This window comes from Microtus oregoni, unplaced genomic scaffold (genome assembly GCF_018167655.1).
Source record: "Microtus oregoni isolate MIOR12 unplaced genomic scaffold, Mior012 000002F_ref0000024, whole genome shotgun sequence".
NCBI lineage: Eukaryota > Metazoa > Chordata > Mammalia > Rodentia > Cricetidae > Microtus > Microtus oregoni.
The window spans coordinates 60,841,828-60,865,625 of NW_024543061.1; the positions used below are offsets into that span (position 1 = coordinate 60,841,828).

The 23,798-nt window shown below is 39.6% G+C and overlaps 1 protein-coding gene across 12 annotated transcripts in view; it reads right to left on the bottom strand.

Moving 5' to 3' along the window:
- Positions 1–23,798, bottom strand: part of Erc1 (ELKS/RAB6-interacting/CAST family member 1) — a 360,167-nt gene that overhangs the window by 277,968 nt on the left and 58,401 nt on the right. For all 12 annotated transcript variants that reach the window (XR_005972232.1, XM_041630969.1, XM_041630950.1 and 9 more), the window contains 2 exons: positions 13,631–14,047; positions 215–289 (listed from right to left, as the gene is read on the bottom strand). Coding sequence is in view for 11 of the 12 variants with exons in the window: in XM_041630950.1 (XP_041486884.1) it covers positions 215–289; positions 13,631–14,047 (492 nt within the window). In the remaining variant the exon portion in view is untranslated. The remainder of the gene's footprint in view (positions 1–214; positions 290–13,630; positions 14,048–23,798) is intronic.

A 23,798-nucleotide genomic window follows, 5' to 3' on the forward strand; every position in this document is an offset into this window, starting at 1 on the left:
ATGCTAGACAACTCTTTTTGTCTCATTTGAATTATGTCCAACAACTGAAAAGAAACTGAAAATCCTGTTAAGGTATTCTTTCATTAGACTTACAGTTTCCTCTCGATCTTCCAATTGAGCAAAGTATTATACCATAACTCTCTACCCATGCAAGGAGGCTACCCATTTAAGAATGAAAGGTGACCCCAAGATTCTTCATGAGATTCTCACTTACCTTCATCTCAATGACGGTTTGCAAGGCTTTTGTTTTGGCAGAATCAGGGGCATTCTCAAATCTCCGGTGCATCTCCTAAACAAAAGCAGAAGGGAGTCAGTGGCTGCCTTCCTATGTTCATGCCATATTTTGGTCTCACTTTGTAGCTCTGGCTGGCCTGGAGCTCACGATGTATTCCTGACTGGCCTTGAACTCAAAGATCCACCAGATCCTCGGCCTTTGCCTCCCAAGTTCTAGTATTCATGGGAGATGTTAAAAATAACTAAGCTAACATTTGTGGTAAGTGGATCCTTTCTTTGTTACAGGCCTTTACCTGTGGATCAGGGAATCCAGAGTGCATTCCAACTGATTCAACATACACTCTGGAGGATTCCTGGTTCTGAACAACTAGTTGTTTAAAATTAACCATAATAATACCAACAGCTACAATACAAGAAACTACCACACATCACTAGGTTGACACACTGGTAAGACATAAAACCAAAATTGCAAATGATCTAAAGGGGGATTAGGAAAGACCCCTCTTTTTGTTTAGTTTTTCAAGACAGGGTGTCTCTATATGGCTCTGGTTGTCCTGGAATTCACTCTGGAAACTAAGCTAGCCTCAAACTCACAGAGATTCACCTGCCTCTGCCTCCAAGTGCTGGGATTAAATGTGTGTGCTGAAAAGGACCCTTTTTAAAAAGAAAAAATAAAGGCCATCACCACCAGCCCGCTATGCACAGAGCTATGACGTTATCTGTTAACTGCAGCACCCACCTCTAGAGCACCAAGTGCCTCGCTTCCTATGATGAACGCCTCCAGTGCGACTCCGGGGAAGAAGAAAAGGTCTCTTAGACAAGTTTCCAAGTAGCTCAAAATCAGAAAATGTCATGACAGCATTCTTTTTTAATCCAGTGTTTAATGAGTTTAAGACAGGAAGGAATGAGGCCAGACATGGTGGCACATGCCTTTAGTTCTGGCACTCTTTTTTAAAAGAGACTGGATACTATGAAAAGACTGAACTTTTAAAGTATTTGAATTTTTACAGTTGTAGAACCTAAGTTTGTAAAATGATGTACATTGTGCTATCTCTATTAATGTGTGCTCTTGGGGATGAACAGTGATGTGTGTGTCTGGATGCCAAGCTAACAAGGGGTCAGTTGTGCTGGCTAGTTTTATGCCTACTTGACATAAGCCAGGGTCAGTGCAGATAAGAGAACCTCAATTGAGAAAATACCTCCATTAGATCAGGCTGTAGGGAAGCCTAAAGGGCAATGGTTTTCAATCTTCCTAACACTAAAACCCTTTAGCACAGTTCCTCATGTTGTGATGACCCCAACCATAAAATTATTTCGTTGCAATTTCATAACTGTAATAATGCTACTGTTATGAATCATAATATAAATATCTGATATGCAACCCCTGTGAAAGGGTCATGAACCTCCAAAAAGGGGTTGGTACCTGCAGGTTGAGAACCACTGGTATAGGCCATTTTCTTAAGTGATTGATGTAGAAGGGCCCACCCCATTTGGATGGGGCCACACCAGACTGGTGTTCCTGGGTTCTATAAGAAAGCAGGCTGAACAAGTCATGAAGGGAAACAGAGGCAGGCAGATCTCTGTGAGTTTGATACCAGCCTGGTTTTAAATAAATAAACAAATAAGATGGTAGTGATGGAGAATATTAACAGTCTTCAAGAATCACTCAGAAGTTCTAGACAACCTCAGACAATAATTACTAATAAACCTGAGAAAACCCTAGATAGGAGGACAGAGTGCAATACTCCATACGAACAATGGTTAAAAATAATGAAAATGACCATGATTTTGGTTATGTCTTTCACCTAACTTACTCACTGTTGCCTGATGAGGAAGCTCATAGATTAACTTCTCTTAAACTTCTTACAGAACGGGCTGGAGAGATGGCTCAGAGGTTAAGAGCACTGAGTACAATTCCCAGCAACCACATGGTGGCTCACAACCATCTGTAATGAGATCTGGTGCCCTCTTCTGGTCTGTAGACACACATGCAGAAAGAACACTGTATACATAATAAATAAAAAATAAATCTTTAAAAAAAATTCTTACAGAACAAAAACCCTTTCAAAAAGTTTTTCACACTATACTCTAATTTTTTTAGTGCACTTCTGGTTTCAGTTTTAGTTTAGAAATGCCCAACTGCTAAAGTCTATGAAAATATTCCAAACTCCAAAAAACCCCACAACCTGAAAAAGCTCTGGCTCAAGCACTTAGGGGTAGACAGACTCAGTCTTTATTATATACACTACTCTTTCTACTAACTTTAAGTATCCAAGTAGACAATCACAACATAAGTAACAAACATTTCAAAAGTGTGGTGGTTTGAATGAAAATGGCCCCCATAGGCTCATAGGGAATGGCACTACTAGGAAGTGTGGCCTTGCTGGAGTAGGCACAGCCTTGTTGGAGGAAGCATGTCCCTGGCAGTGGGCTTTGAGGTTTCAGATGCCCACGCCCGATCCACTGGTTTACTCTTTCTGCTGCCTTCAGATTCAGAAGTAGAACACTTGGCTCTCTTTTCAGCACCATGTCAGCCTGCTTGCATACCATGTCCCACCATGATGAATTGTGGACCAGTCCCAATCAAATGTCTTCCTTTATAAGTGTTGCCATGGTCATGGTATCACTTCCCAGCAATAGAAACCCTAACTAAGACAACAAAACTAGACTCCAACAGCATTCTAAACCTGCACCACATGTGGACATTCACACTTTCTAGTCTCCCATAAGCCAAAGGCAGAAAATCTACCTAGATGTCCCTTCAAAACATACCAAAATCTAGCCGGCAGAGGTGCACATGCCACACCTTTCATTAACAACTTCCTACATTTTGCCTCCCTTACTGCACTTCTCAATAGAACTTCTTTAAAAACCAAGTTGATCAGTAAACGGTGGTGGCACATGTCTTTAATCCCAGCTGATGGAGGAAAGTCATTGGTTAAATAAAAAGAAACTGCTTGGCTCTCATTGGTTAGAAGATAGGTGGGAGGAGTAAACAGAACAGATCGCTGGGAGGAAGAGGAAGTGAGCTCAGACTCCACAGCTCTCCTCTCGGGAGCAGACGCCTCAGAGAGATGCCATGCTCCGCTCTCCCGGGCAGACGCACGCGATGAAGCAAGCCGCCAGGTTAGACATGCTGAACCTTTCCCGGTAAAACCAGGGCTCACAGATTATTAGAGATGGGTTGATCGGGATGTGAGAATTAGCCTGTAAGGGCTAGAGCTAAAGGGCCAAGCAGTGTTTAAATGAATACAGTTTATGTGTTGTTATTTCAGAGCATAAGCTAGCCAGGCTGCTGGGGTGCTGGGGATGCAGCCCCGCCGCTCATATTACTACACCCAGCAATCAGGAGGCTGAAGGAGGCAAATCTCTGAGTTCAAGGCCTACCTGGTCTACAGAGTGAGCTCCAAGACAGTCAGGGCTTTTTTTGAGAAGCCCTGTCTCAAAAAAAAAAAAAAAAAAACAAAACAAAAAACAAACAAGTTAATCTAATCACTCCCACACTCTTGACTTCATTAGATTTCTATTACAATGAAGAGACACCACGATCACGGCAACTATTATAAGGAAAACATTTAATTGAGGGCTTCACTTACACTTTCAGAGGTCCCGTTCATTATCATGATAGTGGGAAACATGGCATGCAGACAAACACAGTGCTGGAGGAATACCTCAGAGTCCTACATCTTTCAGACAACAGGAAGTTGACTGACTGACTGGACAGTATCCTACGCATACGAAACCTCAAAGCCTACCCGCACAGTGGCACACTTCCTCCAACAAGGCCATGGCTACACCAATAAAGCCACACCTCCTAATAGTGCACTCCCTGTGAGATTATGGAGGCCAATTACATTCAAACTATCACACTTGTCAAGGCTGCTCAGATGACGTGTTTTCTTGAGAGACTATAAAACCTCATATTGTCACTATACTTCAGTCATACTTGGCCCATCCCAGGCTTCTCCACCCATCACAATCCTATATAAGTCCCTGCTTGATACCATTAAATGAGTTCCTGCTTTGACAGACTCCTGTAGTAATAGGAGCGGTGGGGCTGGGTCCCCAGCACCCCAGCCGCCTGTTAGCTTATGCCCCAAAATAACAACACACAAATTGTATTCATTTAAACACTGCTTGGCCTATTATATCTAGCCTCTTCTTGGCTAACTCTTGCACCTGGACTAGCCCATTTCTAATAATGTGTGTAGCATCCCAAGGTGCGCTTACCGGGAAGATTCTAGCCTACGTCCATCCTGGGTCGGAGCTTCATTGCGTGTGCCTCAGAGAGCAGAGCTATCGCGTCTGCCCGGGAGTGGGGAGCATGGCCTCTGTCTGAGGCGTCTGCCCCCGAGAGGAGAGCTATCGAGTCTGAGCTCACTTCCTCTTCCTCCCAGCATTCTGTTCTGTTTACTCCACCCACCTATGTTCTAACCAATAAAATGGGCCAAGGCAGTTTCTTTATTAGCCAATGACCTTCCTCCATCAGACTTCCGACTCAGTGGGTGTGCTTCTCCCCAGGGCCTGGGGGGAGGGCTGAGTTGCGACACTCATCATCTGTCAGAGAGCCCCACAGAACATAGATAAGTGTAATAATGTTTTAATATTAGTAATATAAGCATAGTAAATTTAGTAACAAAAAAAAAATGAGTGACCAAAAAAAAATCACGATCACGTTGTTTTAGAGGAGAAGAGTTTCTGACAGTGATGTTACATGGGAGCTCTGGGTGACTATTAAAGTTTCCTTTCTGTACTCAGGTGCAGGTGAGAAGAAAATATACCTCCCAACTCTTTAAGCTGCATAACTGTTGATACTACTATCCTGAGGTGCTGGAGTTAACCTCAGGGACTTGCATATATTAAGCAATGAATCTTCCACTGAGCTACATCCCCAGCCCTGATTTACTGCACTTTCTATATTATGTCTTCAACTTTTAGAATCTATTAAGTTCATCTATTCGGTCCAGATTAATCTGCCACTGCATTAAAACAAACACACTAGCAATAGGTTGTTCACCATAAATCTGTTCCCCACACTGTACACAAGGTGCTCATTGAGTACACAGTAGAGACTTCTAATGTTTGCTCAACAAATAAGTGTAAGATTTTTGATTCTATAAACAAAATGAACTACACTAACTGTAAACAATTTTCATATAATAATAAAAGGCTAAAATCTATACTTATATTTATTACTTAGTGCTTCTGTCCTACAAGATACTTAAGTTGAATTTCTTTGAAATACTTCACAATTAAATTTCATTAAGTTAGGTGTTCAACTAATTTAATGAAATCTCTTCCCCATTACCTAATTCCAAACAAGTAACTTCAAAATGCTCCATTCTGTGGTAAACTATTATAATTTTATTTTTAGCCCCTAGCATGTAGGCAAAGAAAAGTAAAGAAAAACAAAACTATGTGAATTTTAAAGATCCTTCTGCATGTATAATAAGGAATGGCTGGACTGCACTCTGGCTCACTCACAAGCACAAAGCTTTCCTATGGAGGAGCTATCCGAAAGCCTCTCAGCAAATTTCTAATCTTGGGCCTTCACGTTAAACCTCACTGTAAAAACATCTTGCATTCAGGGCTGACAATCTCCCTGTTCCCACTGAGCATAACAAGCCTCTGGCTCACGGGCGAAGCTCTGGAAATGGAAGTAAATTACTATTCAAACACGTATAAGAAGAAGAATGTACTATTTGTTCACTTCATTTCATCCCTATTGGCTGAAATGTAAACATATGTACATGTAAAAGCATGTAAAAGAAAATCATGTAAATAATCTACAACTTGGGCACTGGAGACAGCTCAGGTGGTACAGTGTTCCTGCGAGCATAAGGATCCAAGTGAGATCCCCAGAATCCGTATGATTCTAGCCAGCTAGGCAAGTCCAGTTCGGTGAGAAGCTTTCTCAAAAGACAAAGAAGCTGGGCATGGTGGCTCACACCTTTAATCCCAGTACTCAGGAGGCAGAGGCAGGCAGATCTCTGTTTGAGGCCAGCCTGGTCTACACAGAGTGAGTGCCAGGACAACCAGGGCTACAAAGAAAAACCCGTCAAAAACAAACAAACGAGAGGGGGGGGGGGGAGGAGAGGAAAAGAAAAGAAAAGAAAAGAAAAGAAAAGAAAAGAAAAGAAGGCTACAGCTCCTGAGGAACAATACCTCAGGCTGGCTTTTATAAATACACATACACAACACAATACAAACACACTCTCACACACACATTCAGACACACCTTGGACTTGGGCATGATGATGTAATTCCAGCAGTAAGGGAGCTGAGACAAGAGACAAGTATGGAGAATTTGACTGGACTATATGGAGAAACGGGAGAGAACATGACAAAGAACAGGAGTCAGGGCAGGAAAGGGAAAGACAAGCGAAGGAAAGCAGAAGAAAGGGGAAGGGCAGACGACAGGGAGAGAAGAAAGATGGGAGGAAAAAGGACAGAAAAAAGAGGGGAGAGGAAGGGAGGGGGAGAAGGAAAGAAAAGAGACAACGGGGGAGGGAAGGGAGAGAGAAGGGGGAAGGGGCAAAGAAAGGAGAGGGTCAGAGGAAAGGAAGAGAGGGCCAAGGGGAGAAGGGAAAGAGGATAGGTGAAGAGAAAGGAATTGGAAAAGAAAAGGAGGAAAGAGGGGGTGGAATAAGGCGAGAAGAGGGCAAAGAAAAATAAATTATGGTACAAGCTGGGCACGGTGGCTCATGCCTTTAACTTCAGCACTCAAGAGGCAGGAGAATCTGAGTTCAAAGCCTGCCTGTCTACACGGTGAGACTATCTTTTAAATAGATATATATATTTTAATTTTAATAAATATGGGTAGTTTATATAAATACACATGGATAGAATTATGTTAAAAGTTCCTACACCCCAATAAGTCTCTCCGCCAATGCAGCAATCCAAACCAGACCAAATCAAACCAAATTAGAAACAGCCCAGGTTTAATGAATAAAACACTCCCGGATGATTTTCCAGCCCTCCAGAGAGGAGATGGGAAAGGAAGACCTGAAAACCACGTGTCTGTTCCGGGGGGCAGTTTAAGTACACTGTGGGAGTGGTCTTGAGCATCTCTGGTGGAGGGTCATCCTTTGGTGGGCTTTCTGAAATGCAGCAGGGTTTGGAAAGAGATGGGGGAGGGGGCTTGGGGTGGAGCTTCCATCAGAACAGCCTAGATATGGAATATGGATGCCAGAAGCTGGGTGAAGCTTCCAACAGAAATAATGGATTGAATTATTTGAATGTTTACTAACATCACAGTTTCTAGTGTAAATAAGAAATATGTTATCTGCTGTAATTTATCAAAGAATGGGTAACCTGAAATGTGAAAACAAATTAGGAACAATTTATGTTCCTTTTCTGCAGTAGATTCTTTCATTTAAAAGAAATAAGCTGGAGAATTAGCTCAATGGTACAGCACTTGCCTGGCATGCATCAATCTCTATAACCATAAAATAATAATTATAAGAATAATGTATATCTATTCAACAGTACAGCCCTTCGCCTAGGATGTGCAAGGCCCTTAAATCCAATCCCGAATGCCATTTGCTGATTTTTATCAACATGACTGAAAGAAAGTAGCATTTATGACTGAAAGTAGCACTTAAAAGTCTGATGTTTCTCTTTTTTCAAATTTCGGGTTTCAGCTCTCAATGCTCTTAGGACAAATGTTTGTGCAGTCCCCTCACAGAGTCAATCATCCACACAAGTTCTAGATTATTGTACTGCACTCACAGAAGAGACGGAAATGAAGAGAAAGGAAACAGGCTCCTAACTAGCTGTTTGCTACCGCCTCTCATCCAGTGATGAACAGTGTGGGCCCACAGCCCTTTGCCATCTCTGGCAGCTACTTCATACTGAGAAAACCTATCTTCTTGACAAAGTGGAAATGTGAGGAAAGAGACACAATTTTAAAAACAAGAATAGGGGCTGCAGAGATGGCTCAGTGGTTAAAACACTGGCAGCTCTTTGAGGACCAGGGTTCAATTCCCAGCACCCATACGGCAGCTCACAACTGTCTGTAACTCCAGTTCCAGGGGATTCGACACCTTCACACAGACATACATGTAGGCAAAATGCCAATGCACATAAAGTAAAAAATAAATAAATTTTAAAGAAAAAACAAAAGTAGTAGGAAATATCTGAATAAGCAAGGTATGTACTGTTCTCATTTTCCAAAATCACTACAAAACATCAAACATTAATATTGGGATTATTTTTCATTCTAATTCCTCCTATTAACTATTGTTGCTTCTGTTATCTTCTATTATGAGACAAGTTCTCATATAGACCAGGGTAGCCTTAAATTCCCTATGTAGACACAACTGACCTTTGTATTCCTAAGCCTGCTGCCTCCACCTCCCAGGGGTTTATGCAATGCTAAGATTAAATCAACTAAGATACATCCCCAGTCCAATGGCTGTTTCTCTATACATCTCTATTCCTTTTTTATTCTTACAACTTAAAACTGCCAAGAAAGCTCACAGGCACTTGTCAAATATGCTAGCCAAAAATTCAAAATTCACAGCCTAGAATCTATATAGCTATTATCACTTTTAACCTCAAACATTTTTATAAACCCTAAAAGGAGAAAATCTGTACTAACAAGATCTTAATTAAAACATTATAGTAAACAAAATAAACAGCCAAATAGAATGTTTAATTCATTACAAGAACATGTAGCCTGGTATGAATTGACACAACTCGCCAGAACCCTTCCCAAAAAACAAAACAATACAAACAAAAACAACACAAAAAGAGGCAAAAAGGTCTTAAATATATAATTGAGTTGCAATGCTTTGTACACATAGGAAAAAAGATTTTCTTTAAATTCCACAGCCAACTTCAATATCTTCTACCAAGATATTGACAATCATAATTTAGTTCTTGAAGCTTGCTCTATTCTCCAAGTATTCAAGACCAAAGCACTAAGCAAATATGGCACATAATTTACTGCTTGTCCAACAGATGTCCTCACTCATCTAACATAAAAAAGGGACAGCACTGCACAAAATATAGCAAGTCAAGCAATGATATAATTCCATTACCAACAGAAAATCTAAGTTCAAACAACAATGAAACTTCAACACAAAAAGATAGTACTTAATCAAATTTTTAGTTATAATTTTGGTGGAGTATGCAGAATCATGTTCATAAATGAAACAGAAGATTGTACTGATGATATCACAAATGTTCTTTTACTGTTGTCATTTACCAACTCTGAGAAGCCCGGGACGGCAAGGCCTACCACTCTTACACGTGCCGAATGAGAGTACAGGAAGCACTCTCCACTGCAAAGCAATGCAGTTCAAAGCTGGGAGTCTTAGAAGGACACGGGCCATAAAAATTTATCTCCATTTGATGTATAAGATCAAATACACGCTAAGGGCTTGATTAATTATTGTTGGGTAAGGGAAAAATGAAAGAGAAAGTAGGAGCAAGTGCCTCTAGCCTCTTGCTGCTTTAGAAACTAGTCTGTCGGTAAGATAAGGCACATGTTAGAATCTATGCCCTGGGGTATCACTTCATCTTTGTAAATTATATCTTCTAATATACACATTTAATTTATTAATGTTCTTGCTATAGCAAGGAGTCTTTCATGTTAAAGATTAGATTTAATAAGGGTTTTGTTTATGTTTTCTTCTAGTGTCTCTTTTTAAGTAGTTCTTTACTTCATCTAGAACTTAATTTTACATAACTACGTATTTTTTAAATGATGGTCATTATCTCAAAATATTCATCACATACTTAACACTGCATTATCTCCAGATTCTATTCTGTTTTCCTTGGTCACACTGGCCTTAAACTTTAAATTCTATCAGTGTCTGCAAGTCCTGGTATTACAGATATACACCACCAGTGGATTAAAAATCCATTCGCCTACCTGCATAAGTCTTCCCAGACTTTCCAGAGAATTCCCAGTATAGATACAGTAAATTGATAAAATTAAGGGAAATGACATGTATATATTATTTCTGCAATAATGAAAATTGAGCCCCATCCTTTCTATTACTGATATGATTTCCTCCATTCCCTTCTCTAATTGGGACAAACAGATAAAACTTTAAGAATGCTGTCCGCCTTAGTCAGGGTTTCTATTGCTGTGGAGGAGACACCATGACCACAGCGACTCGTAGAAAGAAAACATTTGATTGGGGTGGCTTGCTTACAGTTTCAGAGTTTCAGTACATTATCATCATGGTGGGGAGCACAGAGGCACACAGGCAGATGTGGTGGTGGTGGTGGAGGAGTAACTGAGAGGCCTACATCTAGCAGGGAACAGGAAGTTGATTGACTCACTGGGCAGATTCCTGAGCATAGGAAAGCTCAAAACCCGCCCCCACAGTGACACACTTCCTCCAACAAGGCCACACCCACTCAAACAAAGCCACACCTCCTAATAGTGTCACCCCCTACAAGATTATCAAGGTCAGTTATATTCAAACTACCGCACTGTTAAACATCATTTAGTACAACCATCCCTACCTCTTCCTAACTTCAGTATAAAACTTCACTAGTAAGCAGAATGCTTTCTAATATACATTCACTATACTGTTTGCTACTTTACCAGACTATAAAAGCATCATTCAGTTTTTATTTTATTAGGCATTTATTTGGTCTGGTAGTAAAAATGTATAATATTGTATCTAGAAACTTTGAGGTTTTGGGGCGGGGGTGGGGGGTGTCCAAGGACAGCCAGAGTTAGTTAGTAAGAGTCTGTCTCAAAAGGAAAAGTGATTTGGACACTCCAACTCACATGCTCAAATCCTATATCTCCAACAAAACATTATTAGGAGGTGGGTTCTTTGCTTAGTAATTAGGTTTTAAGGACAATCTTATTCTTTATTAGAAGGACCCCAAGGGACTCTCTTACTCTTTCTTACCACTGACATATCAGGAAGAGTGCTGTCCAAAAGTAAGAAGTGGGTCCTCACCTGTCACTGGTGACCTGGTCTTGAACCCCTAGTCTCCAGAACTATGAAGCATGAAACAAGCATCTAGAGTATTTTTGTTATACTAACCTAAACAAAGACAGAAAGCATATAACCTCAGTGTAAAATGGCAAGTAAACATTGAAGAAATACATGTGTATGATTTCAGTGATATGGTCACTTCTACTACATGTACATGCAACACATGTACATGAAAACTTCACTGCAGAATTGACGTGTGAGCTAAGTCTTGAAGAAAGTAAGAAAATAAATAAGCATTTCCAAAGGCACTGTGTCCACTTGCCCTCAAACAATTTTAAGTAGCATGACTATATTTCTTATAAGATATTATGCTACAAATAGCAGCCTTGAACTGTTTGGTGGTATATTCACAAGGGAATATAATTTCCCATATCATGTACAAAATTTATTTATAAAATTTATTATTTTTAAAAAGTTATCTAAACCTCAAGGGGTTTTTTTTTCAGTATTTTTGAGCTCAATATATTTCTAATTGTTCACAGACCAAAAAATGTGGCTTTCCATAGCCCTTGATTATTTGGCATTTATTAATTCCTAAACTACTGGGATAGGCTGAAATATTCAGAAGCCACAAAAAATTTAGAATTCCTAAAGCAGGAAATTATAGTTGTAAAGAAGACATACCCAAGTTTGTGTCTGTTCCATAATTTTTCCTTACATACACCTGGCATTTTCACTTTTAAAGAGTGTCAGTTTTTGTTTTGTTTTTTCAGGATAAGATTTCTCTGTATGGCCTTGGCTATTCTGTAACTCACTATGCAGACCAGGCTGGCTTCCAACTCATGGATCTGCCTGCCTTGTCTCCCAAGTGCTGGGATTAAAGGCATGCATCACCACTGCCCAGTTGAATATGTTTGTTTTTTATTTTCCTTCCTCTCAAATCATGTTAAAAAGAATTATTCAGACTCATCCCAACAATGAGGATCCCCACCTGGCCCCCATTAAAATGTGAAAGTTAGCTAGTTATGGCAGTATGTGCCTGTAACACCAGAGAAGCTAAAATGAATCTTATGTCTAACTAGAAGCAATGGCTAGGTTGATGTCAACTTGACACAGGTGAGAAGTCATTTTGGAAGAGGGAACCCCAACAGAGAATATGTCCCCACCAGACTGACCTGTGGACAACTCTATAGTGCATTTTATAATAGTGATAGATGTTGGGAGGGCCCAGTCCATTGTGGGTGGTGCTATCACTGGGAAGTTGGTCTGGGGCTATATAAGAAAACAGGCTGAGCAAACCATAGGAAGCAAGGAAGTAAGAAGCACCCCTCCAAGGCCTCTGCATAAGCTCTTGCCCCCCTGGTTCCTGCTCTGCTTGAGTTCTTATCCCGGCTTCCCTAAGTGATGAACTGTGATATAAACTGTAAATAAAATAAACCCTTTTTTTCCCCAAGTTGCTTTTGGTCATTGAGTTTAATCATAGCAGTAGAAACCCTAAGATACAAGATTTATAAAATCTACTGCAGCTTTTAAAACACCTCCAGGTAAGATGAATTCTTCCTTTACGCTTTCTTAAAATGACATTGCCTCAGAAAGTGAGGTCTAATCACAGAGCCAGACTAAGTCTATGTCCTCTAAAACAATGTGTCTCTATTGGTTTCTGCACCCCATAAGCCTCTCTGCCAATGCAGTCATCCAAATCAGACCAAACCAAACAGAATTAGAAAAAGCCCAGGTTTAAAGGATAAAATGCTCCCAGATGATTTTCCAGCCTGCCCCACCCCACCCCCCGCCAGAGAGGAGATGGAAAAGAGACTGAAAAACCATGTCTGTTTTCTGGGGGGACAGTTTAAATACCCTGTGGGAGTGGTCTTGAGCATCTCTGGGGGTGGGGTCATTCTTTGCTGGGCTTTCTAGGTTGCATCAGGGTTCAGAAAGAGATGGAGGAGGGGGCTTGGGATTGAGCTTCCACCAGAACATCTATATCACACCTCTGGCTACACCTCCATGACAAATGATTTTTAACACATATCTTTCACCGCAAGGCAGACATTTCCAGGGAAACCACAGGAAAACATTCATTACTGCTTAAGTTTCACCAAAAGGTGAACTGAGGTAGCAGTGCACTGTCTCTTTTTAACTGAGCAGTAGTTAACTGCTCTCCTGATTCTGGTTTTGCTGTCTGTCTCTATGAACAAATAGAGAAGCAAGTAATAAATTAAAACAATCCTACATCCTTCCAGTGACTCAGAAGCCCCTAGGAATCACATGTAGGTTTACAGGAGTGGGTATGTTAATGAGTAACATATATGCCAGATGATGTCATTCCATTCAAAAAGAAAGAAATCAGTGAAGCGCTAAAACACAAAAGACAAATTTCCTAGTGAGCAGCACAGCAGAGCACATAAATTTATCTAGGTCAAGATTCTGATTAATGAGGGAAAAAAGACAATCAGGAAATTGTAACAGGAAAGGTAGTCACTCACCTCTCTCAACATATTATTCTCTTTTTCCTTTTGCTCCAAAAGACTTTCTAGGTGGTGGACATGCATCTCTGCCTCTGCCAGCCGTCTTGTTCTTTCATGGTCTTCCTCTGTAGCTTTGGCAGAAAGCCCTTTGCTCTGTAACATCTCCAGAAGCTTCTTAATGGACTCATCCCGAGCACTTAGGGTTTGCTTTTGAGTTTCAATTCGCAGCTCCATTTCTTCCAGGGTCTTCCGCAGAAGAAACAGCTCTTTGGCTTGCCGCTCATGCTCAGTGTGCAGCCTCTGGAAGTTCTCCTCTGTCAGCTCTGCCACACAAGGCTCTCCAGTCCTACTGCTACTATCCTGTTGAAACAGCTGATTCAAGTCCCTCTGAATCCGCAACTCATCCTGGAGAGCCTGGATCGTCATCTGCATGTGCTGGGAACATCACAAAAAAAAAAAAAAAAAAAAAATCAGCTTTCCCCTCAATTAGCAAAGACAGAGCAGCTTGCAGGCAGCTAAAAATAGCTGTAAGGGTTCTCAGAAATCTGCATTCAGCAAATTAGTATTCAACTTATTCTCTCTTAATTCAAATTTTAAAATTATGGTAATAATCCACAATTATCAGCAATTTAATTTGTGCTTATTCCCACCAGGAAAATAAGTACGGCAGTCCTTTACTTTTATAAGCCACAATAAAAAAGCCACAATCTAGACATCTCAAAATTTAATAGAAGGTATCTTAAAGGGACAGAGAAGACTATATCATCAGGAATAAGAACAAAATTTGTCTCAAAATACAAAAATATTTCAAAACACAAGATGACTTTTAATTATTGTAAACATTAATTAGCAAGTACTAGTATTTAATGAATGGTTATATATAACTTTTTAATTATAATTTAACCTTCAGTATCATCACATACATCCACACAAACTCATGAATGCACATACAAACATCAAAATCAGGCATAATAGTATATCCCTACATATCAGCATTTGGAGGACTGGACTAAAGCAGGAGTATCTCAAGTTTAAGGCAAAAGTGATACACACGGATCAAAAAGTAAAACTACTTAACATAAACCCTATCTTCATAAGGACTTTAAGGGTCTAAAATGCTGTTGCTGACCGCAGGTACAAACAACGCTGCACTCAACCTCTCTCTACAGCTTATTCATCTTGCTTCGCTGGAAATTTATGGACACTGATAAGTAACTCTCCATATTTCTTTTTTCCCAATCCCTGGCAAAGTAACATTACATTCTTTGACTGAGTGAATGTAATTCTTTGGTAAACCATTTCAATTTTACTGAGAAGTGACCGTGTTAACTGTCGACTTGAAGTGATCTGAAACTATCTAACAGGCAAGCTAGCAAACACACCTGTAAAGGTCACTGATGAGGTTAACGGAGGTGAAAAGACCCATACTACGAGTGAGCGGTGCCAGTCCCTAGGCTTCAGTTCTAAACTAGACAAAAAGGAGAAAGCGAGACTAGCACCAACATGTATCTCTCTCTGCTTCCCAACTTGGGAACAACCTGACCAGCTGTTCCATTGCACTTCAAATTGTAAGCCAAAGTAAACCCTCCCCTTTTTACATTGCTACTGTTGGGGTATTTTATCACGGCAACCGAAAAGTAGCTAAGATACTAGTATTCTAGTAGGGAGGTGATTCTTTACGTAACATTAGCAAAATAAACTTTCATTTTCTGTGTATGCCACAAATCTTTCCAATTGTGTCATTCGCCACTTAACACTACTTATGATTTTTATAACATTTTTACTTAGTCTGTGTATGAGAGAGGGAAAGGGAAAGAGAGCATGAGCATATATGTGGGCGCCAGCTATGGTGCAAGTATGGAGGTCAGAGGACAACTTTCAAGAGTCAGTACTCTCCTTCTACCATATTGTTCTGGAAATCAAACCCAACACCAGCAGTTTGGCAGCAGCACCATTACCCACTGAGCTTTCTCCTCAGATCACTTATGATGACTTTAGTGTGTATGTGTGTGTGCGCACACGCACACACACAAACACACACACACATTTATAGTACTAGGGATCAAACCTAGGACTTGCTCATGCTAGGCCAGTATTCTACCACCTAGCTATGCCCTGGCTCCAGACTAGATTTATGTTGTTTTGTTTGGTTGGCTTTCATATAAAGACAAATAGTCTTTTCTTTTTAGTCTCTGATTTTGGTATTATTTGCTTAGCAAGCAGTAAATTTTATTTCTGGTAATATTCAAACTCTAAAAATCATTGGTTATGTTTCCTAACATGGATAAAATTACAAATAAACTACCAGATATTTTAGTGTATTGGTGTGGGACAGTTCTATATTCTGTCGATTATATTTTAACTAAACGCTGATTGGCTGATAGCCAGGCAGGAAGTATAGGTGGGAAAACCAGACAGGAAGTAGAGGTGGGGCAATGAGAACAGGAGTATTCTGGGAAGAAGGAAGCTCTTTCCGCAGTCCTGTCCAGACCACGGAAGAAGCAGGATGTGACCTGCCCCACTGAAAAAGGTACTGAGCCATGTGGCAAGCAAAGATAAGAATAATGGGTTAATGTAAATTATAAGAGCTAGTACGAAGTCTGAGCTAATGGGCCAATCAGTTTATAAATTATGTAGACCTCTGTGTAATTTCTTTAGGGGTTACTGGCTGTGGGAACTCCCAACAAGCAGGCCCACGTGTTACAATGTATGAATGTAATTTTCAAAATTCATTTAAATTCCAGCAACAGATTTCAAATATTTAATAGCAGTTGGACGTTAGTGGTCTCAATAAAAAGATGTATGGAAATGCTGATTCCCGAAAGCTTATTGTTCAAAATACAAACAGCTCTCAGAGAAAGCCCTGCAAAAGAAAATGTCAGAAGTTAAACTAAGAGTGTTGGTTCACCCCTATAATCTCATCCCTGGGAGGCAGAAGAATTGAAACCAGCCTCAGCTAGCTACTGAGTCCAAAACAGAAATCTATTAAAAGTTTAATCCAAAACCACAGAGAAACCCTGTCTCGAAAAATTAAAAAAAAAAAGTTTAATTCAAGAGGAAAATGATTTCTAAGTGTGGTTATTCCTCTGTCTTTTTAACATTATCAATTCACTGAGATCAGAAGTAATCTAAGTTAAAGCTAATAATCTTACACACACTTAACTGTGGCAGGACAATTACTATTTTGGAGAAGGATGATAGAACTAGTGATGTGTCAACTTCATTAGCTCTACTCAGAGACAATTCCTTCAGTGACACACAAGGCAACACCCCCACTTCAGGCTACAATTGAGAAAACTTTATTAATAAAGTACTGCTTCCACAACCTCACCCAAAAAAACCCACCTGCTGCCAGAAGAGGGGAAAGAGCCCAAAAGGAAACTGGACAAATTTTAGAAGAACCCACTTTAAAATCATAACTGGGGCATCTGCTATCACCATCAAGCTAAAATCTTACAGAAGGGCTAACCAATGTGGTAAGAAAAATAAATAAAACCTAATACAAAGAAGAAGTGAATAAACAAACCCTTACCCAAAGATTGTATGAGGAAAATGTGAGAAATTATGAAAACAGTTGTATAATTAAGCATAAAACCAGACGAGTGAATATAAGAGCAATATAAAGGGGCTGGAGAGTTGACTCAGCAGTAAAGAACAAGTATTGTCTGTGCACAAACACACTCAAAAATACACACTAAACACATGATTAAAAAGAAAATATAAAAAACATCAACATAGAAATTTTACATTTCTCTATACAGGAACAAAACCTTTAAAAATCTATTTTTTTACAGTAACTTTTTAAATTTTAACCTACAAAATACAGTTTTCCTTAAGGCATTTTCATACCTAATTGGTTTGGGTTGATTCTCCTCCCTGCCCAGTCCACTCCTCAATCCCCAATGTCCCTTCTACAACAGTATCTGCCTGACTTCCTCTTCCATAGGACATCCAGTCTACTTCACTCCCCACACCCCTTCCTTACAGATTCTTTTTGCTCATTTCAGAAGCCAGCTCCTTCCAGTTTCCTGGCTCTTCTGCACCTACTCCCTCCTACATGTTTACATTTAACAATTAGAAGCTAGGCTCAGTAGATGAAAGAGAACACATGATATTTCTCTTTCTGGGCCTGGATCACCACACTTAATACATATTTTCTATTTTTGTCAATTTTCCTACAAATTTCATTTTTCTTTATAGCTGAATAAAAAAATTATTGTGCATATATATGGACCATATTTTCTTTATCTAGTCATTTATCTATGAACATCTAAGCTGAATCCATTTCCTTGTTACTGTAAACAGCAAAAGAAACCACATGGATGTCAAAGTATTTCTGTGGTAGGATATGGAGGCTTTGGGTATATGCGCAAACACGGTAGAGTAAGGTCACGTGATAGTTCTTTTAGTTTTTTTTAAAGATTTATTTATTTATTATGTATACAACATTCTGCCTCTGCCCACATGCCAGAGGAGGGCACCAGATCTCAGTACAGATGGTTGTGAGCCACCATGTGGTTGCTGGGAATTGAACTCAGGACCTCTGGAAGAGCAGCCAGTGCTCTTAACCTCTGAGCCATCTCTCCAGCCCAGTTCTTTTAGTTTTTTAGGAAGCCTCCATATTTACTTCCATCTAAACGTACCAGTTTCCACTCCAAACAGTAAATGGCTCCATTTCACCACACTGTTGTCAGTATTTGCTGTAATTTGTTTTCTTGATGATAGTCATTCTGAGTGGGGCGAGATGCAGTCTCAAAGCAGTTACAATTTGCATTTGCCTAAAGGCAAAAGATGGTACGCACTTTCAAAAATATTTAATGTTCATGTCACCATTAATTTCCATATTTCTTTTAAGAACTATATACTCAGTTATTAGCTCATTTACTGATTGACATTAGGGATCTGTACCTCTTTATATATTCTAATTTTATTATCTGTTGTTTGCAGTATAGCTGGTAAAGATTTTCCCCCATTTTGTGGGCTGTTTGCTCTGTTGACTTTCTTTTCCCACTGTGACATAATTTCATTTGTGGATTCTTAGAATCACCTCCTTTGCTACTTCCTTTGTTCTATACTCAGAAAATTCTTGCTCACGGCTCTTTCCAAAAGTGTTTTCCCTATATGTTCCTTTAGCAGTAACACCATTTCAGGCTTGAATTTTTGTTACATTTATTTTTGAGACAGGGTTTCATTGTGTTGCTCTGGCCAGCCTGAAACTCTCTATGTAGACCGGGGCTTACCTCAAACTCATTGAGATCCACCTCCCTCTGTCTTCTGAGTACTGAGATTAAAGGTGTACACTTCCATGCCCAAATCATCTCAGGTTTTAAATTAGGTCCTTGATCAAATTTAAGTTAATTTTTATACAGTAAAAGATGATTATACAGTGAAAAATATCTAATTTCATTCTTCTGCATGTTGACATTCCATTTTGCCAGCAACCTATATTAAATAGGATATCTTTAAAGCTGTAACTAAAAGGGTGTAGGGATAAGTCCCGACCCTTAGAGGGCGTGTTCGCCTCGGGCTAATGTCTGCCTATAAATTTGGCGAGCTTGCTCCGAGCTGTCTCTTCTGCTTTCCTGGTCTCCCCGGGAACGGTGGTTCTGTAAGTCTATTTCTACATTAAAACTATATATATTTTTGCAATCTGTCTGCATTCGTTTACGCCGCTACAAAAGGGAAAACTGGGTGGCGGTGGTGGCACACACCTTTAATCCCAGTACTCGCCTTTAATCCCAGTACTGGAAGGCAGAGGCGAGTTCAAGGCCAGCCTGGTCAACAGAACTAGTTTCAGGACAGGACAGTCAAGGTTGTTACACAGAGAAACCCTGGGTGGTGGGGGGGGGGGGGACTCACTAGAATAAGATATTGGCCACAACCGAGAGCCATGCCTTTCCTGCTATATGTATCTCAAACCATGAGGCAAAAGAAGCCCTCGTCCCTTAAGGTGTTTCCTCTCAGGTAGCTGGTCACAACAACGAGAAAAGGAACTAATACAAAAGTCTTCATTTCCTTGTACATCATAATGATAGTATGAGAAGGATGAAGGGTTTCAATATGTGATAAACATACAAGTATTGTCTTAGGGTTTCTATGGCTGTGACAAAACACCAATACCAAAAGCAACTTGGGAAGGAAAAGGTTTACTTTAGCTTACAGTTCCACATCACAGTGACCACTGAGGGATGCCAGAGCAGGAACTCAAACATGGCAGGAACCTGGAGGCAGGAGCTGATACACAGGCTGTGGAGGGATGCTGACTACTGGCCTGATCCTCATGCTTTCTCAGTCTGCTTTTTTATAACAGCCGGAAAACCAGACCAGGAGTGGTACTGCCCACAGTGAGCTAGGTCTTCCCACATCAATTAAGAGAAAGCATCACAGGCTTGCCCAAAGGTAATCTAGTAAGACATTTTCTCAATTGAGGTTCCCTCTTCCAAAATGACTCTAGCTTATATTAAGTTCACATAAAACTAGTCAGCACACACATCTTGAAAAAAAAATACTAAATAATATTTCTGCTAGAAAGAAAAGAAGAAACACATTCTTGGGGAACAAAACAGTAACAACTGTAGCTTTCATACAGAAAAGCACAAAGGGGCTGGAGAGGTGGCTCAGAGGTCAAGAGCACTGGCTGCTCTTCTAGAGGTCCTGAGTTCAATTCCCAGCAACCACATGGTGGCTCACAACCATCTGTAATAAGATCTGGTGTCCTCTTCTGTACTGCAGGATACATGCAGGAAGAACCCTGTATACATAATAAATAAAAATCTTTTTAAAAAAAAAAGTACAAATTTCTCTGGAAAGTAAAACACTGCGATATAAATATCTGACACAATTTGTCAATAAATTCAATGACAAACATAAAACAATATGTCTTTGGAAATGAAGCAAGAGGACTGAGTTCAAATCCCCAACACCCTTGTAAAAGCTGGACACAGCAGCACATGACTGTAACCCCAGCAGCAGAAGAGGAAAGGGGACAACAAACAACAAGCAGAGCTGGGGAGCTGCCTGTTAAACAGACCAGCTCAATGACAATCCCTGTCTCGGGCCAATATGGCAGAAAGTGATAGAAGAAGATACCCAACATCTTCCTATGGCGTCTACATGCATGAGTATAGGCATATGCAATTGTACATTCGCACACATGCATGTTAAGTCTAATAAAACTTTTGCACATGCTTTCATAAAAATATCTACACAGTTCTTTAGGCAGATTAAAATAATGAAGAAAAGTTTGGTATTTAGTACTGAAGGAAAACAAAGAAAAACTGTTTTTAAAAGTCAGAATGTCACTGGTAGGAATGGTGCACACTTTTAATCCCAGCACTCAGGAGGCAGAAGCAGGTGGTTCCTCTGAAAAGTCAAGGCCAGCCTAGTCTACAAAGTGAGTTCCAGGATAGCCAGGACTGTTACACAGAGAAACCCTGTCTCAAAAAAACAAAAACAAAAACAAAAAACAAAAAAAAAATCCACCAAAGTTAGAATGTCAAAAATAGACATATTTAGTGGGAGTTTTTCTGCCAACCATAAATAAACAATAATACTATTATTATAAATTATAATACTATAAACTTGTAATAATTAATCTCATAGTACAAAAAGAATTCAACAAGCCTACCAAAGGAACAAACCTTAAAATAGAGAAGCACTTAAATATCTAAAAGAAAGTGAGAGAGGTGGAAAAGAGAAAGGGAAAGAGGGAAAGGTGAAAGGGGAAGGAAGAGGGAGAGAGAGAAAAGACATCAAGATTCGTAAAAGAAGTAGGGTAATTCATTCCACAAAGTGGATGTCTAGGGCATTGGGGCATAATTCTTCTCAAGGATTCAACATTGAGGAGGCTGATCAAAGTGCTTGGAGGCGGAGATGACCATGGATCACACCCATGCATACACACAACTATCTCCTACTCCCTGGAATACTTACGTATAAAACCAGGAGCCTTGTGCATGCTAGGCAAATACTCCATCGCTGAGCTACCCCAGTCAAAACCCTTTCATTTTGAAAGCATAGTTGTATCACAGTAAAGAAGTCCAAAATGTATTTTAAACATACTTCTAAATACAAGGTAATACAAGTTGTAGACTTGTTTTCAATAGCTTTTTTCTTATTACAAACTAAAAGTTATATAAAGACGTTAAATTTTTAAATAATACATAATGTACACTAAAACTGGTTCTTTCTTTTAATTCATTTAGGTCATCTTTGGGAAAAACATTCAACTTTTTAAACAATAATGTATCACAGAAAATATAGAAATACAAAATACACTAGCCAAGATAGCCATAGTAGTATTACATATGAAAAACAAAAATATTAATATCAACAATAGAAGATGGCTAAAAGTATGACATTCTGACATGTCTGTGTGCGCATGTATGCACAGGTGTTTGGCTACTCTGGAGCTGGAGTCACAGCAGGCTATGAGCCATCCAATCTGGGTGTTGGGAACTCAACTTGGATCCTCTACAAGAACAGTACATTCTGTTAATCACTAGGCAATTTCTCCAGCTCCCTGGAATTTTTGTGTTGTTTTATTAATATAAAAAAGAATGTTCTGCCTGATAAGCCAACTCGGGAACAGAATGTCTGCAAATGTTTGCATGTTGTATGTGTGTATACACACACATATATATAACGTGTGCATTCACATACTCACATACATATATACACACATCTACATCAGAGAATAACAGGAATTAGACTTTCTCTGCAAAAATTTCTGTATTCTATATATTTATTAATTTGCAATGAGAAAAAATATTTACCCATTAATGTATTATTGAATTTGTAAATGGAAAAGCAACAGTGCTAAGTACAACTGCTTCCTAAAGATAATACACATGTGCTCATAACAAAGGAAACTAGATACAACATTCTTCTCACAAGCACAGATCAATATCCTTCTCAGTGTTCCTTGAAGGACACACCCTTCTAAAGACTTCAAAATCAATTCCTCAGTAATTAAGTTGGTCTCTATTCAAGATACATTCATTACAACTATGTGAGCATTCTATAAGCTAAAGCGTTTCCTGGCTCGTGCTAGCCAGTAAGTAAGACAGAGAATATCAGAAGCAAACTGCTGTATTAGCACATCTTTGGACTGGACATTCCACTGTTTGCAGTCAAACTTTTCAGAGCAAGTTGAGAGCACTCCTGCCTATCACTTTAATCTTTTAAACATGTGCTTCATGATCTTACACTGAACATGTTCAGGAATGGACTTTGCTAACTGGGCACATTTAGAAATGGTCCAGCACTTCTATGAATATTTATAGGCTAGGTGAATAAAATCACATCCTTCCTTTGTCAGAGGAGGGCACTGCTCTGAAAATAACTCCCCAGCTCTCCTGGCCTGCTGCAGGTAATAAATCTTTCTCCACTCTTTATGTCCTGACTGCTCAATTTGGCTTTGCACTCACCAAGACATGAGCTCTCTATGTTGACTTACACTAGTAGACTAAGAAATTTGCTCAACACTGAAACATACACTAATATGGGACATTTAAACACTATTAAGCAATAGTTTTGTGACTGCTTTTGTACGTAAAATCTTCTTGCTTTAAAAATTGCTTTTCCATCCTACCTCTAGAATGTAATCAAGTTCAAAGTCAGCAGAGTGCAAAATTTAGCCAATAACCTGAAATTGATAAATAAAAGCTCCATTGAGCAACAGCTCTCATTTAAGCTCTATACAAGGATATGGGGAATCTATAAAATCATCTTACATTCTAACAAGCATCAGTGGGAGCTTAAGCCCATCACTGAGGAACCTTTTGACATTTGGAACAAGATTATAAAAGGATCTTTGAAATCAAAATGTCAAACTGACACACCAGCTATGGCAACTACTCTGAAATCCAGTGACTAAGATAAAAATACAGCAAAGGAGGCAAACTACAAAACACACGGTCTTTTTGGTTCCGAAGTTTGTTTCTGTAATGACATTAGTTCATGCATAATTATGGTAAAGAGAAGACTGTTACTGAACCAGAATCCTGTGAATTCACCAACAACTTTTTTAGACAAAGAGCAGAGACAGAATTACTATGTAAAAAACAAGGACACTTATGTAAAGCTTGGTGTCACATCTATACTCCCAGAACTGGGGAGACAGAGGCAGGAAGACAACTACAAGTTCAGGGGTAGTCTAGGTTACATATGGAGTTTCAGAAGCCAC